The following is a 16,512-nucleotide window of genomic DNA, read 5'->3' as shown; positions in this document are numbered from 1 at the left end:
TTTTATAAAAGTTATAAAATAACCCTCCAATTTCTTTGCTTCGTGTGTTAGTTTTATTTTCTGGACATAAATCCATTGGGGTAAAATAAGCTTGACTTAACATGACTTAAATTAATTATTAGAGTTAATTTTTGTCACATTACTTAATAACTATCCCACATTAAAAGCATTGAATAATCTCTTTCAGTCACTGAATGCTTGCTAATGTTTTTGTTCTTAGTATTGAAGTAAAATGTTACATGGCTTCCAGATTTTCTTTTCATAAATAACCTTGAACGTGAGGCATCCGTAAACACCTTTCAACGCAAATAGCTGTAGAACCTATGCAGACATAAATGTTTAAGTTGGATTTAGGGCTGGACTTTGACTGGGACATTCTAATACAGGCTTTGATCTAAGACACTGAGTTGCAGTTATGGCTGTGTGGTTTAATATCTACTGAAAGGTGTCTCATCACCCCTGACCTTTCATTTATCTGTGGAAGAAACACCACAATGCTGCCAACATTGTGTCACAGTGTGAAAGGTGTTTTAATCTTAATCTTCCACATAATACATGCTGTGGTCCCTACCTTTTTTCCATAAATGTCTGATTTGTAAGGTAAACGATTAACAATTGTCCTGCTGACAGATGTTCCAATCTGACCTGTCGATTTGTTCAGTTCAACTGCTTGCTCGGCCTGTTTGCTTAGACAGATGACTGTGTCTTGTTAAGTTTGTCACACTCTTTTTGATTTTGATGATGGACTGGACATTGCACCCTGGGGCTTTTACAGCTTGGGATATTACTTTATAATCTAACCCTGCTTAAAACATCTTCACAATGTTTTCTCTGAACTGCTTGTTCCCTGACCTGCTTATTATGCCGTTTATCCATCAATAAAAGACCTCAGAGGTCTTCACAGAACTGCTCTAATTATACTGATATTAAATCACACACGTCATGAATGTATTAATTCGTTGGCTTCTGATTGGACTGGGTTTTATGGAAAAAAGTGGTCTGAATACAAATGTACACCACACTTCTCATATTTTTCTTGTAATATAATAAAAGTAAACCATGTATTTTTTTGTTGTTCCCCTTCATAATTCTATTTATCTTCCAAGAACTGATAACTTTCTAATTAAAAGGGTCAGTGCAAAACAGGAAGAACAAGGTTAAGGAAGAATAAACAGACTGCAAACAGTGGGAATTAAAGCTCTCTGCTATCTCTTTCTCTCTCAGTATGTCTTTCCAAACCCTTGAACTGCCTTTTTACTCCTTATACACAGTGGCTCTGTACTCGCTTGTCCTCGCAGACAGCCCTCAGGCCTGGACAAACAGGAAACACTTAGTGTTATCAGCTCACTCTTTGTGTGTCCTAATGAGCGTCAGGCTAAGGACAGAAAGGGAACACACACCCGATTCTAATGTAAACACACTGTGGAGTACAAAAGGAGAAAGACAGGGATAAACTTGAAATAGAGGCGTGAGGGGGGGAAAGACAGAACAAGAGGAAACAGAACTGACAGCAGCAGAGGAAGGGAATTTTACTTCCTTCTGGTAAACTCTGATCTGAACAGTTAGCTTCTAAGGATATGTGGTTTAAATACTATATATAATTATGAGCAAAAACCCTAACCTTTTTCTCCAAAAATAAAAATATTCAAGTTTGCAATGTTTTTTTTATGAAGATAGTCAACTGAGAAATAACTACTGTTAAATCCCTTTTTTTTAGTTGAAAACTGTGCTGGCTTTGCGCTGTCTATGCCAGCACATTATATATTTTTTTCATCAGCCTCCCAGAGATGACACTTACTTTGTATGTGGCCGAAAGTGGAGCAGCGCATTCCGCTCCACTTAAACCTGTCTACTGCAATGTAGCTGGGTGCTGTCAACGTCATTCTGCTCCGTCCTGACTGTCCGTTATTTCTTTTGTTCAGGAGGGTCACGTGATCATACTACTGTGTACTTTAGTTTTTCCCTATAAGTGCTTATGCTGAGGATCTCATCAGTGTTTTGATTTTTATGTCAAACTAGTTTTAAAGGAAATAAATCTGATGCCCAAACCTTATTCTGAATTATCATAGCTTCTAATAAACTAATACTTGAAAATAGATAAAGAGAAAACATGCAACATAAACATGACATAAAAAGCAGAATTGTAGAGCACACTGTTACGGCCGGTGGCCTTGTATGTTTCCTTTGTCTCTTTCTTTTCTGTATATCTGCAGCTTTCTAATGAAATTAACTCCATTGGGAACTGGCTGCAGCCCTAATCCTCCTGCGCCACTCCCTGAGGTCTACAGCAGAGCTGATTGGCTCACCAATTATCAGCTCCACCAATCCCTGATGAGGCCTCCCTTTTTAAACCCAAGACTTCCTGGGAGAAGGTGCAGCTGATTCTTTACTGAGACAGCTTGCCACTTTGCTGAGTGTTTGTTGACAGCTGTATACCGCATTGTCTTTTTGTGAGCTTTTGTAAATCTTTGTTACCTGTGATAGTCCCTGTGGGGGCTTTGTATGTAAGCTTATAGTAGCCTACTAGAGTTTTGTTGTTTGTTGTTAACCTTAGGTTTTGGTCCTGTTTTGTTTGGTTAAGACCTTTGGTTCCAACTCTGGTTGTTTTGTGGATTCTTGTTTTATTCAGTGTTTTTCTTTTCGGTTATAACATCTTAACTTTTGACTGTAGAGATTCTTTTTATTTTGTTAAACCCAAACAATAAATTCCAAACTGATAAACCTTAACATGTAGGTTTCTTAAATGTTACTTCTCTTTGCCCCTGGCTGAGCTGGGTCGTAACACACACATTAATAAATTAGGCTGGTTTTCCTTTCTACAGATGATCTTACACTGTTTATAGATATTAAAAATTTATTTCATAAAAAGAAAGGGACTGCTACCTCCCCATACAAGTCATCATGGATGTTTGTAAGAGGTGTATTCTTATGAATGAACAGCAAACGGTAGCAAATGTTGCTGAAGAACATAGTACTGCTAGTGTTGTTTATGTATGAAGTAATATTTCCAGTATAGTATTACTGATAGACTGGATATTAATTAGCATTAAAGTATTTGCATAATTTTGTGTTTGGCTCACTCTTTAAATTAATAAGTCAGAGTATTGTTTTATGTCAGCAAGTTTTGCTGGTTAAGAGATTTAAGAAACGACAAAGTCTATTGTTCTCATGGCATATTTAGCTCCAGTTTTACATGTTAAACATAACCAATATAATTCACATCACTTGAAATTCAATAGGCACGGCTGAATTTTTCCCAAAAATGACCATTTGAGCAGAGGACCTCTCGGGTCGCTGACGTTTTATCACTTATTGGTTGAAATCAACTTGACAAGTCCCCACTCAGTCTGGGTGCTTTACATACACAGGCAAAGAAAAGTTTATTTTAAGGGATAGCTTGTGGAAATGAGAAGATTAAGACTGATTTATTCCTGACAGGGTTATGCAAACATTACAGGATCAGATGCAGTATTAAAGGATATCAGTACGGTATATTGGTTTGAGCCATATAAGGCACACACTAGTTAGGATTAAGCAAAAAATGTTGGACAAGTTTTAGGTTGAGGGAACAATGAGTATAAATGAACAATTCCTATTGTAACTCCCTGTGTTAATTAGTCTGTCGTTTATGGGGGTGTGTTTATTTTGTCACCATTTCCGGATCATAAAGGCACTCAATTACAGTCGTTGGATCTGCCCTTCCTGGTATCCACAAAACAAGATAAGGGGAGTGTTGGCTTCTGTTGAACAAACGCTGCATATTTTTCAATTAGAGCAAATGAATATTGTAAACAAAGTTCTTTTGATGTTTCTCTCTTTATGTCCCACATGATATATTTCAGATGTCCACATTTCATTCAGATTTCTTTATTCTTATGGAAACTTTCACTATTTTAGTGAAACATCCCCTCTGCAGTAAATGACAAACGTATGACTAAAAAAACATGAGGCTCTTTATTTATTTTTTTTTTTTTTACAGGCAGACAGAGGAAGAAAAGAAACCTGTACTCCACAAGGAAGTGTAGCAGGGATATTTCCCACTGTGTTGTGTTTCATTGCCTGCCACTCATTGTTACAGATTCTTCTTTTTGGGAGGTTATTTAGAAAAGTGCCAGTTTTTTTTCCTGTTGAAGTCTAGCTTAGTTTTTTTTGGTGCTATTGAAACTCCGCTTTTGCCAACAGGGCGTCAACCAGTCTTCTCTTTTAGTGTAATTTCACAAAGTTAGAGCATACAGAGAGAAATAGATCTGCGACCATTGCGTTGTACAAAATCTCTTCGGAGTTCTCAGCCACCTCCTGTATTTTATTCCCTCGAACTCACCCCACATCTTTTCTGTACCATTTAGGTGTAGAAACTGAGATGAGCAGAGGCGAAGATTGTTTTTATATCTAATAAATCATTTAAATTTATCAGATTAATTTGTGCATGGATATTCATGCTTTTATTTTGGTAGAGATTTTTCCTGGGGAGAGGCCAGTCATCTAGTCAGTGAGATACAGCTGCAGTCATTTTCATTGATTATGAGAATGAACTCAAGTGTCTGTTTTCCTTTGTAATCTGAGAAGAATAATGGTTATGCACACAGATTCATGGGAGAAACAAGCCCACAGCATCACAGATCCTCCGCTGTACTTGGCAGTGGACATGGGACTCTTTTCCGTATATCTTTCCCTTTTTTCACACCGTATCCATCTGGCATGTTTGTTTCTGTATAGCTCTTTAAACTTGAGACTCATATTCAAAACTTGAAAATTCTCCTCTGCAAGCCATATTTTTAATTCCAGTATTCATGTCACTTTTCCATATTAGTGACTTTGTGTCTTTGGCAGCAGAGGTCAGTGGTGGTCACCTTAGCTGTCCCAGTGATTGAGGGGATTTTTATAGCCCTCCAGTTTCCACCAGCTATGCAAAATGTACTGCAGTGATCGCACTTGGGTGTTTGCCCTAGAGGCTATTTACACCCTGTAGTGATAACTTGGCATTTTGCTATTTCTAAAATAAGCTTCAGCACATGCATCAATGGAGCCAGAGCTCCACCAGCTTCCATGTGTAGGTTAGTGGGCTATCAGGTCAGATACTAATACTGGACTGCAGACTAATACGCACAGGTGGCTGCAGGGAGAGCTGACTAATGAACTTATGTTACCAAGTCAGTGTGGGCCAAGGGTTCAGTTTTCCTTCTTTTTCAACCTGCTTTCATAAAGTACTTCAAATGGAGTTTCTCTTTTATTCACTTAGTTCTCCAAATAATTTTACATACTTTTTTCTATGCCAAATCTCTGCTCTGTGGTATTTTATTCCAACAAACATCATTTGACTGTGTTTAGCATGAGATGTGAATGAGGTCATCCTTAAAGCTTTCCAGTCCATGACTTGTTTTGGTGTTAATGGCCTGTCAGTGACGCATTATGTGGCCGTTTGGTTTGTGTATGTTGTTGCTCAGAGCTCATTCTTTCTGGAACTTTTCCCAGTGTGTGCTCACTATATGAAAACAAATGGTGCGTGTTGGCGTGTACATGCAATAGCAGAGTGTAATAACATTTTGTTCTCTCAAAGAATTATTCCTCAGGTTTTGGATTTCTTAGCCTTTTAGATGTTCTTTAGATTTATTTAGATTTTCAGATGTTTAAATCACAGTGACAGATTGTCAGAGCTTCCAAGGAAGTTAAAATAAAGGTAGGAAAAAACCCATGAATTAAAAAACCCATTGTCATACAGCACCTTACTCATTTATTATATGTGGTATATATGTGTTAAAAACTTGCAAATTAACGCATCCTCAACATAGCAGCATATAATAATAGCATCTTATGCTTAAACAATATTTTGAATTTGGAATTAAATTGTAGATTATTTTGATGGTGCCACAGTTATTAGCATCCCTTGCAACTCTAAATGTAACTGAAGCATTTTTTTTAATTGAAGTTCTTAAAGTTTATCAGAGTATATAGTTCAGAATTTCCCAACTCTAACCCTACCATATTTAAAATAAAAGAAAAGATGTCATTCAATATTGGCAGATGTTTGTTGATATTTATGGTAGAAAATATACAGTAAAATATTTGCGTGAAAACAATAATTGGGAAGCTCTTCTGCAATATAAACGACAGTGTGACATGAGCTTCTGAAAAACATTTTGAGCAACTTTGATCCTGGTTAATTTCCCAGGTCAACAAAAACATGACCTATTTTGTGAACTTCTTGTTTTCTCAAACATAGTCATGTGCAGTCCTACATCATTTTCACTTCCACTTAATACATTCTGTTTTTTGTAATAGTTTTTTTGTGAATAGTGTATTTTTATGTTTCATTCAGGCTGCTTATCGTCTTTCTTTCAAATTGTCCTTTAGGTAAACGAGTGGAACAAAAACGACGAGCGCCTGCTTGCTGCTGTGGAGCATGGCGAGGTGGACAAAGTTGTGTCCCTTCTCACTAAGAAAGGTGCCAATGCTGCGAAGCTGGACGGCGAGGGGAAATCAGCGTAAGCTTTCTTTTGATCATTTGCTTAGGTTTGATTTTGTTTGTCCTTTGGTTGTGTGCCTTTGCTTTTAAGAAATCAACACAGGAATCTCATTATACCAGGAAAAACATACAGTTATGTTTTAATGACTGTTTAATTAATGCACAAGAATCCCATTCTAGTTTTATTTTTTTTCTCATAGAAAGGAATTCTTCAGAGGGAGTCATTTACATAATAAAAGACAGGGAGGGATTTCTGAAGAATGAGCATACAATGTTGGACTCAGCCTCGAAGAACTATCTGGAAGTCCTTTGGACTGCAAGACTATTAGTCTGTTTTTTCTTTTGTTTGTTTGTTTTTCTTTTTAATTAAGGAGTCAACAGAAAACTGCATTTCCAAGGTCACTAGCTTATGAAAGTGCTTTTATGCTCCAACACACAGCATTAAAAATGAATGAGCATCCCTAAAAATATGTCTTGAAACATTGGCCTTCATGCAGCCTAGATCGCATTCATTGTTTCAAAAGTAAATAATTTCTGCAGTATCAGGGAAGCTTGTTTCCTCAGCACTTGAGTTTGTTGATAACACAACAAACTCAAGTTGTTTGAGTTTGTTGTGTTATCAAGGTGTTCATATTTGACCTCCTTTTTTTTTCCTTTTCTGCAGCGTGCTGAGCAGTTCACACAGAGCTAGGTGCATGGAAACAGGATCAGATGCAGTGAGAAACAAATATGCAGATTTTCATGAGCCGCTGCAAACACACAGCCTTTTCATTTCATGCCCAGCACTAATCCTTGACCTTTTGTCTATATCCGCTCAAACGGATGTACACTCACAATTTTGATACATCAACATGATGGTGATGGTTTTGAACTGAACTTCTTTACAGATCACATATAGAGTATCTCTATGGTAATAAAACCTATTTGTAAGGCATGCAGAGCTTGTTGTATGCTTCTTTGTATGTGCACATCCTACACGTACACAGTAAGGGGAGGCAGGGCATGTACACTGGTTGTTATTTATTTCATTCTGCTCTCAGAGGTGGAAGGGAATTGTATTGATTGACCTCTTCGTACGTATGCTTCACATACTGCTTGATAGTTATTGTATTCATGGGCACGAGGCAGTATTTTAAAACTGTAATTGCTCCAAAGAAACCCAGTGGAACAAGACTGTCAAAACTGTAGGTACACAGAAATTGTTAGTAGAATGTTTTGGTATCATTACTAATCCAGCTCCTTCGTATTTTCTAAAACAGTGAAAGTGCTTATTGACGCAACACACTAAAGAAACCTAATCCACTTATTTAAACCTAAAGATTTAATGTTGTAATGTGAGAGGTGCTCACATGTGTTTTCTTTTAAATAACTTTCAGTTAAAAAATAAAAGCTGGTTCTTGAAGGTGTTCTACAACATATCTAAAATATTTTAAAATGGGCTGGGCATTCATCAGATGGGTATTCACGACTGTTACATGTAGAAAATGGCATAACATCTGAGAGGCATTAAGCGCTGATGATTTTAGGCATTTCTTGTTTTCTGAGCTCTGCTAAGACGTTAATGCAGCTGAGCCACTGCTTTATCATTTTATCTTAGCTGCCAGAACTGCAACCCTGTTTATCTGGATACAGAGCTAGTGAGGTTTCTTTGTAGTCTGTGAAAAGCAGAAGCCCAGCTTTGTCCTACTTATGAGTCTACATGGTTTGTGTGGGCTTGCAGCTGTGAACGATCTATGTTGCTGTCGATGGAACAAAAATAAACAGGAATTAGGTTGGAGTGAGTTTGTTGTGTTGTTAACAAATCTGCTAGGAGTTGCATGGCCCATCCTCTGGCACACCATATATCCTCCCTGCTGTAGCTGGCCAGGTGACTCCTCCTCCTCCATATCAAGACATCTTTTATCATCAAGACACCATTGTTTCCAATGTCAGTTAAAAACACTGAACATCTGCAGTTTTGTCCATGGTGGCAAAAAATAAGACTTTTCCAGCAGCAAGAACAATCACCATAGAGATCCCTATTTCATAGGCCTCTATTAATCACTTCACATAGAAAATGAACAGACCTACTATTCCTTTTAGGCTAACATTTTTCATAACAAAGAGCCATACATGACAATATTTTTTTACTGGTTAAAATCCATTCACCATTGTCTTCTCCATTCACTGTATTGGCATCTTGCTGGGTGTATCAACGTCCCTCATCTGTGGTTCATGCATACATCCTCACAACTGTGTTATTGTTCTTTTCATAAAAACATATCGAATCTCAGCATAAATTCTCAATACATTCTGAATGTATGTTATTATAGGGGTATTCCTTGTTACCTTGATTTCAAGAAATCATTCGATAATTGTGTTTTCCTCTAGGCATCTGTTCTATTTATTTATTTTTTTTTAACAAGTGTCAGTATCTTAATTTATTAGATTTGGCTTCATGGCTTTATGGACTAACAATAAGATATCTTATTGTAAGAAACAAGATGAAAAATCTTTGTTTTAAAAGCTAAACAATGGGTCTCTAATTTAGACAAGTGTGAAAAGCAAGATCATACTTTAAAGTTTAAACAAAATTACTGATTCATTTCCTCTATCAAATAAAAGCCAAAAACAGTAGACAAGATGTCATTTAATCTGATTAGCAGTGAACATGGCCATAAAAGTGAAAGGTTGCTAAAATATAAAAAAACTAATTACAATTTGTAATTTGTAAATGAAGACCTCCAATATGCATGTTTTTAAAACTGCCATACTCTCTTTACACTGAATCCACAGTAGCCAGAGTAACGCAGTTGATATGATTTCCATATGATTGAGAAATGTTTTGGTTCTGTTTCTACTGACAGCCGCTTCCCTGACACTTACCTCATGTGTGTAAAACCGGCACCAAGCTTCATTGCTCACCGGCACGTGGCTGTAATGTGGTCCGTGCTGCGGCTGAGATGTGCAGCTGCTGTGGATTCTGTGAGACGGGAATAGAAATAAAAATCACAATGTTCCTTATGGAACATCAGACTTTTGTGTTACAAATGAGGTGTCATGTAAACATGCTTGTTGTAATTCTGTAACTAATTTGTTCCTCACTTTGGATTTGTGAACAGACTTCATGTAGCAGCTGCTCGTGGCCTAACAGAATGCCTCTCCGTGATGTTGGCTCATGGAGCTGACCTCTCAGTTACAGATGCTGCTGGTATGTACTGTAGTCACAAGTTACATTCTTGTAACTGTAAAAGAAAACTCTTAGAAAGAATTCATATTATTATCTCAATAATTCTCTGTAGCTGTATCTTGCTCTTCTTTTGTGTCAGTTAATTCTGTCTTAACTAAAACATTTTCATTACTCTTTAAGGCTTTACTCCCTTACACCTGGCTGCCAAAAACAATCACCTGGAATGTTGCAGGAGGCTTATTCAGGTAATGTTCATAAGCCAAGGTTTTAAGAAAACATAGTTTGTCATAGAGTAATAATGTTTAATGACCTAGACTAAATTCATGTAATAAACCCTTTAAAATATTGTGTCAGAACAATTTCAGATTTGTCAACACGTACAACACGTGTGTGTTTAAAACCAAATTGAGCTTTATAACACCTTGCAAAAGTATTTGAACCAACTGTTTACCCTTTTTTTCATATTACAGAATCAAATTTCTGTTTATTTTATTCAAATTTTCAACACAAACTGGTGCATATTTATATAGTATAGTAAAATGAAGCAAGGCTTTACAACTATTTGTACAAAGAAAAATAGGGTTGCATGCATTTGCATTCAGACCAACTCCAAAACAACACTTTGAACCAGCATTTGTCCCAGATGCTAAAGAGAAGCTATATACAAAGTATCATAATTTTCCTTCTACTTAACTTGTGCTATTTTTTAGTTGATCTATCACATAAAATATCCAAAAGTACATGTAGTTTCTAGTTGTAATGTTATTCAACAATTTGAGTGGGAAGAATACTTTTGAATGCACTGTAAATTATAGGTTTAATGTCAACAAATATAAGCATCATCTGACATTTTTTAACTTAAATTCTGTGTTGCAATCTGATAACATAAAATGTATGACAGATCTGAACCAAATGAAGCCTATTGTCTGAATTGTTTTGCTGCCATGGTGCTTGAAACCAGACAGTTTCAGGACTTCATTTCTTTACCCTGCTGAATATGTGTACAGATCAGTAGGTCAGCAGGACAGAGAGGCAGTAACACACATTATTCCCACTCTCATCTGCTGACTTGACTACCTCATGACAGTCTGCAGCATCACCGCAGCACACTACCCTGCCTCCTTGCTCAAACTAGATTCTGCTGCATAGCAGATGTCTTGAATGCTCTTTCTGTCAGATTGCATAAACTACCAACTACTTGCTGTCTGCTATTCAGAAAAAACAGTCAACTAAATGTAAGACCAAATGTGAAATGTAAAACAAGGCGAGTTTTTTTTTTTTTTCAGATTTTTTTCAGTGTTTTGGGGAGAAACAATAGCTAAAAACTCAGCTTGTCCACTTTGAAATTTTGCATTTGCTAAATAATGCTCTCTTCTTACTCCAGAGTAAATGTCCTGTTGATCCAGCGGACAGCTCAGGAAGAACTGCTCTGCATCATGCTGGTAGGTATCTCAGCAGCCTTAGAATTAATTATACAGAGGAACTTTTATATAGACTTGGTCTGAACGTGGGAATGTTTATTGCAGGATTAACTTTAAGCTGTAATTTCATTTGGATAAAATTCATCCTCCAAATATGAAATTAAATGATAAAGAGTTTCTTTTCATTTGATCCTCAGCTGCTGGTGGGAACGTCCAGATTGTTCAGCTGCTGTGTGAACTCAAAACCCCCATCAACCAAAAAGATATAGTATGTATTTTATAACATCTTCTGATCTATCTAACCCACTGTTACTTTTTCTTTCCAACAGAATTAAAATGCGATGTGACATTGTCATCACATTTGCTACTTCATCCATTTATCTAGATTCCCACAAAGGAACATTCTGAATTTCCTTCAACTAAATTAAATGAAAATAGGTCTGGAAAATCTAGAACATAATTGCATTTTAACAGTTGATCAATGTAAAAAATTAAAAACCCATCTTTGCTTTGTATCTCATCAAAGGATTTGAATCTGGAGGGACAGTGTGACGGGGCAGAAAAATGTGTAGTTCTGAAACTGCAACTGGTGAAAAACCTTGGTGCATACCTTGATAGTGCTCAGAGGCGCTCTTCTAGGGAGCGCCTCTTTGTTCATTTCTAGACTATGTTCAGAGAAAGAAAACACTGACATATGTAAATTAGCTGCAGCAAGTGTGCTTCAGTAGAAGGGAGCCTCATGAGCCAACATTTCCTCTCATTTGTCATCTGTTTGAAGATTAATTTCCGTGTGTGCACTTAAGGTAGAAGGTCAGAGTTCTGTGGGAACTTATGGTGCAGACATGTGGTCTCCATTGCAGTGACAGACCATGCCTGTGGTTTTTATCCAGCTGGGAAGTGAAACCATGAAATGGCATGTGTGTGTTTGTGTATGTGTTTAAATAAGAAAGGGGGGGAAAAACAAGTTTATTTCCATTTTATTATGCTCTTTCTGGCTTGTTAGAAATAAACTCATACTATATTATGACACCCACTAAACTGTCATTGAACCTAGTTGTAAATTTGATAATTTATGCCCAGGTTAAAACAGATGTTAGCCATGGTTTTATACATATAAGTTCTAAATTTCATAAAAAAAAACATAGTGCCTCTCTTTGACATAACCATTCAGGACTTTGAGGTGAATTCATAGCAGGTGTCTGTAAATAGAACTGTATTATTGCTATAATAATTACATGTAGATGTAAAGCTAGTAAAACTGTTGGCAATTAATCATTAGCCTTCACTAAAATTAGTTTTTTGAAGGCAGCCATATTTCTCTCTTTAAAAGCAAAAACCTACTTCTGTCTTCTGTTAAAAACCAAGAGAAATCATAACGTCATGTTCACTGAAGATCATTTACTTTTCCAGCCGTAATTATCTGCAAATGTGTATGAGCAGTTTGAGCCTCTCTGTCTTCTGTTAGTGCTGGTGAACCGGTCATCTGGAATACAAAGTTTTTAATGCTGAACAGAACATGCCAGCTTGTTGGCCTAGGGCATACATCACAGCTGTATCATATTGCTGTACCTGGATTTGACTTTAATGAACACACAGTGCAAAGTAAAATGAAACAGAGAAACATCTGGCCAGTCATACATATTTGAAAAGCAACTGCATAAGTTTAACAAACAGAAACATTAATCGTTCTTTGTCATCCATGTTTCAAATTCAGTTGATAAAAATATATTTTAAGGCTTCTTTAGCTTTATAGCTTTTTAATAGAGTGTATAATAACATCTAGTATGCCCGTAGAGGTAATTTATAATCCTCAGCATTAGTATGAAAAACACAATCTGTGTTTGGGATTTTATGTTGCACCTGCATTAAGCTGTGCTACGTTTATTTGCACAACCAGTTTTTATATATGATGGCCTATGTTCTCGTGTTTCTTGAAGACGTTTTTCCTCTCATCCAAAACCCTTTGGCAGGTATAATTGCTGTTGATAGGAACCCATAGTTTCTAATTAGAAACATATGTAGTGCTCATTTAATGTATGCTAATCATGTGTCACATGTTCTGTATTGTAAATGATATTTCTTGTGGAATAGTACAGAATTGTTTTACTGCCAGTACTTTGTAGTTTATTGGTATTTAGTATCTAGCAATGATTCAGTGTGAGGTTAAAGGTCTTGTAGATTTGGGGGTTGAATGACAGGGTGGCAAGCTAAATAAAACATTACTGACCTATGGAAATATGTTAAAGGAATATTCTGGAATATTAAAAAAAGCAGATTATCTCCTCCTGGATTTATGAAAGCCTAACTTCATGTGAGAAACCACTACTGACAGCACAGAAAAAAGAAACCTTTTAAGAAGTCTGAAACATTTACAAAATAAATTCAGTTAAAATGATCAAACGCCAAAATGTTCATAGCATCTCTGTAAAATAAGAGGGAATAGCACAGTATAAAGATCATTTTAATAGTTGTCCTGAATCCAGATCAAGTTAAGCTTTGAAGTAAGCATTTTTAAAGCCTCAGGAACTGATGCAGTGTTTTAGTTACTGCCTGTATTCCTCTCACCGGCTTCCTTTAGCTTTACACTTTTGCCCAAATGTGGGTAATTTGTCAGAGAGAGTGCCTCCAAGTTATGAACATATCTAAACTTACACATCTAGGCCAAATAACACACCTGTATAGTAATATACACACACACAGACATGCAGGGGTGCACACACACGTACTTAATCTGTTGCCCAGAAAAGGACAAAATAATTTTGCCGTTTGGTTTCCAAAGTAGCAGCAACACAATCTGGGCAGAGCCGGCAGGCCTGCTAAAGTCTTTAACAGAGCTCCAAAAAAACCCAGAACATAGTTTTGTCCTTTTTGGTCTGTGGAAACAGCAGCAGCCTTGTAATATAAAACACCCAACTATGCTGACGTGGTTTGCTGTTTCATGTAGTTCCTTTGCTTGTTGGTCTGGGCCTCTTTTTGAAAATCATGTTTCAGGGTTATTAGAAATTGCCATTGGAAGGATAGTTATTCACAGAATTTGCTTTTGGAACTCTTCATGTGTGGATAAGCATTTTTTTAAATAGAGCTTGGTGAAACATTTGGGATTCTAGACTCCATTTTGCAAGCATAGGAAATCAGCTTTCTTAAATTTTTGTAGTGTTGATACATAAAATATGTATCCAATCCAAGGTGGGCCCTACCTACCACAATCTAGTCTGTTAAAGATAGCCAGAAGAAATTGTTGAGATGTTCAAAAATGTCAGAAATCTTGCCTCTTTTAACCATGTTGGCCTGAACATGTGAGTAAAAACAACCATTCAGCCATTCAGCACAGGGCTATATTTAAATTAATGATTGGGGTTAGAATCTGTCAGTCCAGGTGAAGAAGGTGCTACATTTCATGAAATACTGCTGCTGTTAGTCAGCTCTGACAGCTGTGTGTTAAATTCTGTAGAACCCACTCATTAAAGCTGCAGCTTTGCCATTTTGGAATTTTTTCCCTACAAAGACATGTGAAAAGGATTGAAATGTTACTGAGAGACATATGCTATTCATTGAAAGATAGCCAGCAGCTAATGACTAAATGACTACAGTGAACCCTCGCTATAAGGCGGTCCACCTTTCACGGCCTCGCTGCTTCGCGGAGTTTTTTGTGCAGTTTTTTTTTTTCACAGTGCATTGTGTTCTGCGTACTGATTGGCTAAACAGTCTCCGCACTTCTTCTCTACCTGTGTGCCAATAACGTTACGGTATTTAAATATACAGCTCGGCAAATGTTTTTGCCCAGAAGAAAAAAGAGCGACAACAACTACCGATAACTATGTTCTTCTCTCGAAAAAACACACCTGCACCACAGGCTTCAGAAGGAAAAGACACTAGAGAGCGGAGTCAGGCCGCAGCGTCACAGTCAGTGGAACAGTGAAATACGCGAGTCACAATTTCTCCTACTGTACGCATTGATGATTACAATGATTATTTTACTGTAGTTATTTGTAAGAAAGCGTTCTATTTGTTAAAAAAAATGCTTAGGCCTGAAAACAGGTTTTGTTCTTTGGTTTCAATGTAGAGTATTTAATTATGCTGTATAATAATTGTAAAAAAATAAAGGTAACTACTTCACGGATTTCGCCTATCACGGGTTCTTTTCGGAACGCAACCCCCGCGAAAAGCGAGGGTTCACTGTATTTCCATACAACCATTATGGAGTATTAATTTAAAGTTTAATACACCGAACTATTTACTATTTAGTACAGAGGAAGACAGTCAAACTCTTTTCTGCACTTTGCTAGACAAAATAATAGAAAAAATACTTTGTTTTGTGGAAAATATGTACATTCCTGAGCTTATGAACTAGTTTTTGTTCTAATAATTTTAGAATATGCCAATTCAAATAAAAATAACACAAAAGTTAAAGGTGTTTCCTATACATTTGCAGAATTTAAGGTTGAACAATGTCCAGACCATTAAAAAAAAACAGTAAATTTGACATGTGAGATCTGTGATATTCATTTGCAACAGGTCACATTGATTCTTTTTCACATAGCTCTAAGTTTTCTCACCACACAGACAGTTGGCATGCTCATGACAAAGACCACAGTGGTTTATAGATGTTTGCATTTAGCAGTTGAAATCTATAATATGTTCAGTATGACAAGGTTGAGTGTTTGCAATGTTTGTCTGTCTCAAAGGATGGCCTCACTCCCTTGATGCTGTCAGCCAAACACAGTCATCCTGAGGTGTGCAGCACTCTGATAGACTGTGGTGCTGAAATCAACACTCCTGACAACTGTGGCAGGTAAAGAAATAATAATTTAACACACACTAGGAAGCAGTTTAGATATTCATAAAACATTTTCTTGCACATAGCTGGAAGTTTTCATTTGCACTTTCGTGCTTTGACACAAGGTCTGTCCATGTTGTAGGACTGCTTTGATACTTGCAGCTGAATCCAACGCAGTAGCTGCGGTAGAGGTTTTAGCTCAGAAAGGAGCAGACCTGTCCGCTGTAGATTCAGAGGGCCATGATGTTGTACACCATACCAAGATGTTGGGCAGCTCTGAAGCCCAGACTGCCCTCTTGGCTGCTCTGAACAGACATCCACTTTTGGGTAAGACTTAAGAATAAAACTACTATTCACAAAAAATACACAGGCAGTGTGTATACAGTATTTCAACATCGATTTTTAATGTAACCTGGCTTAATTGATATTTTACTTTCATTGACTGTTCTTTAAATAGAACCAAAATTTAGGTTTCAAGCTTTCCCATGAATCAGGAAACTGCACTCAGATTTTTGCTAAGGTTTCAACATGATAGCAACACTGCCATCTACTGTTATACTGTGGTTACTGTTAGTGTTTCTAGTGTGATTTATTGAAGTGTTTGCTTAAACTTTCAGCTCTGGATGCCAAAACTCTGAAATTTGTGACCCCAACCCCTGGTTACGCAAATAAGCATTTTTGA

The 16,512-nt window shown here is 36.9% G+C and overlaps 1 protein-coding gene across 3 annotated transcripts in view; it reads left to right on the top strand.

Moving 5' to 3' along the window:
* rai14 (retinoic acid induced 14) overlaps positions 1 to 16,512 on the top strand; it is a 40,767-nt gene that overhangs the window by 13,460 nt on the left and 10,795 nt on the right. For 2 of the 3 annotated variants that reach the window (XM_023338209.1, XM_014472898.2), the window contains exons 3-9: positions 6,352 to 6,482; positions 9,565 to 9,653; positions 9,813 to 9,877; positions 11,017 to 11,074; positions 11,251 to 11,321; positions 15,739 to 15,845; positions 15,973 to 16,157. In XM_023338209.1, the coding sequence (XP_023193977.1) occupies positions 6,352 to 6,482; positions 9,565 to 9,653; positions 9,813 to 9,877; positions 11,017 to 11,074; positions 11,251 to 11,321; positions 15,739 to 15,845; positions 15,973 to 16,157 (706 nt within the window). Of the gene's footprint in view, positions 1 to 6,351; positions 6,483 to 7,127; positions 7,180 to 9,564; positions 9,654 to 9,812; positions 9,878 to 11,016; positions 11,075 to 11,250; positions 11,322 to 15,738; positions 15,846 to 15,972; positions 16,158 to 16,512 lie in introns of those variants that run through there. The other variant, XM_023338210.1, reaches the window with a different exon arrangement.

This window comes from Xiphophorus maculatus, chromosome 8 (genome assembly GCF_002775205.1).
Source record: "Xiphophorus maculatus strain JP 163 A chromosome 8, X_maculatus-5.0-male, whole genome shotgun sequence".
NCBI lineage: Eukaryota > Metazoa > Chordata > Actinopteri > Cyprinodontiformes > Poeciliidae > Xiphophorus > Xiphophorus maculatus.
The sequence above is the reverse complement of the archived record's forward strand: the minus strand, read 5'-3'. Positions and strand labels throughout refer to the sequence as shown.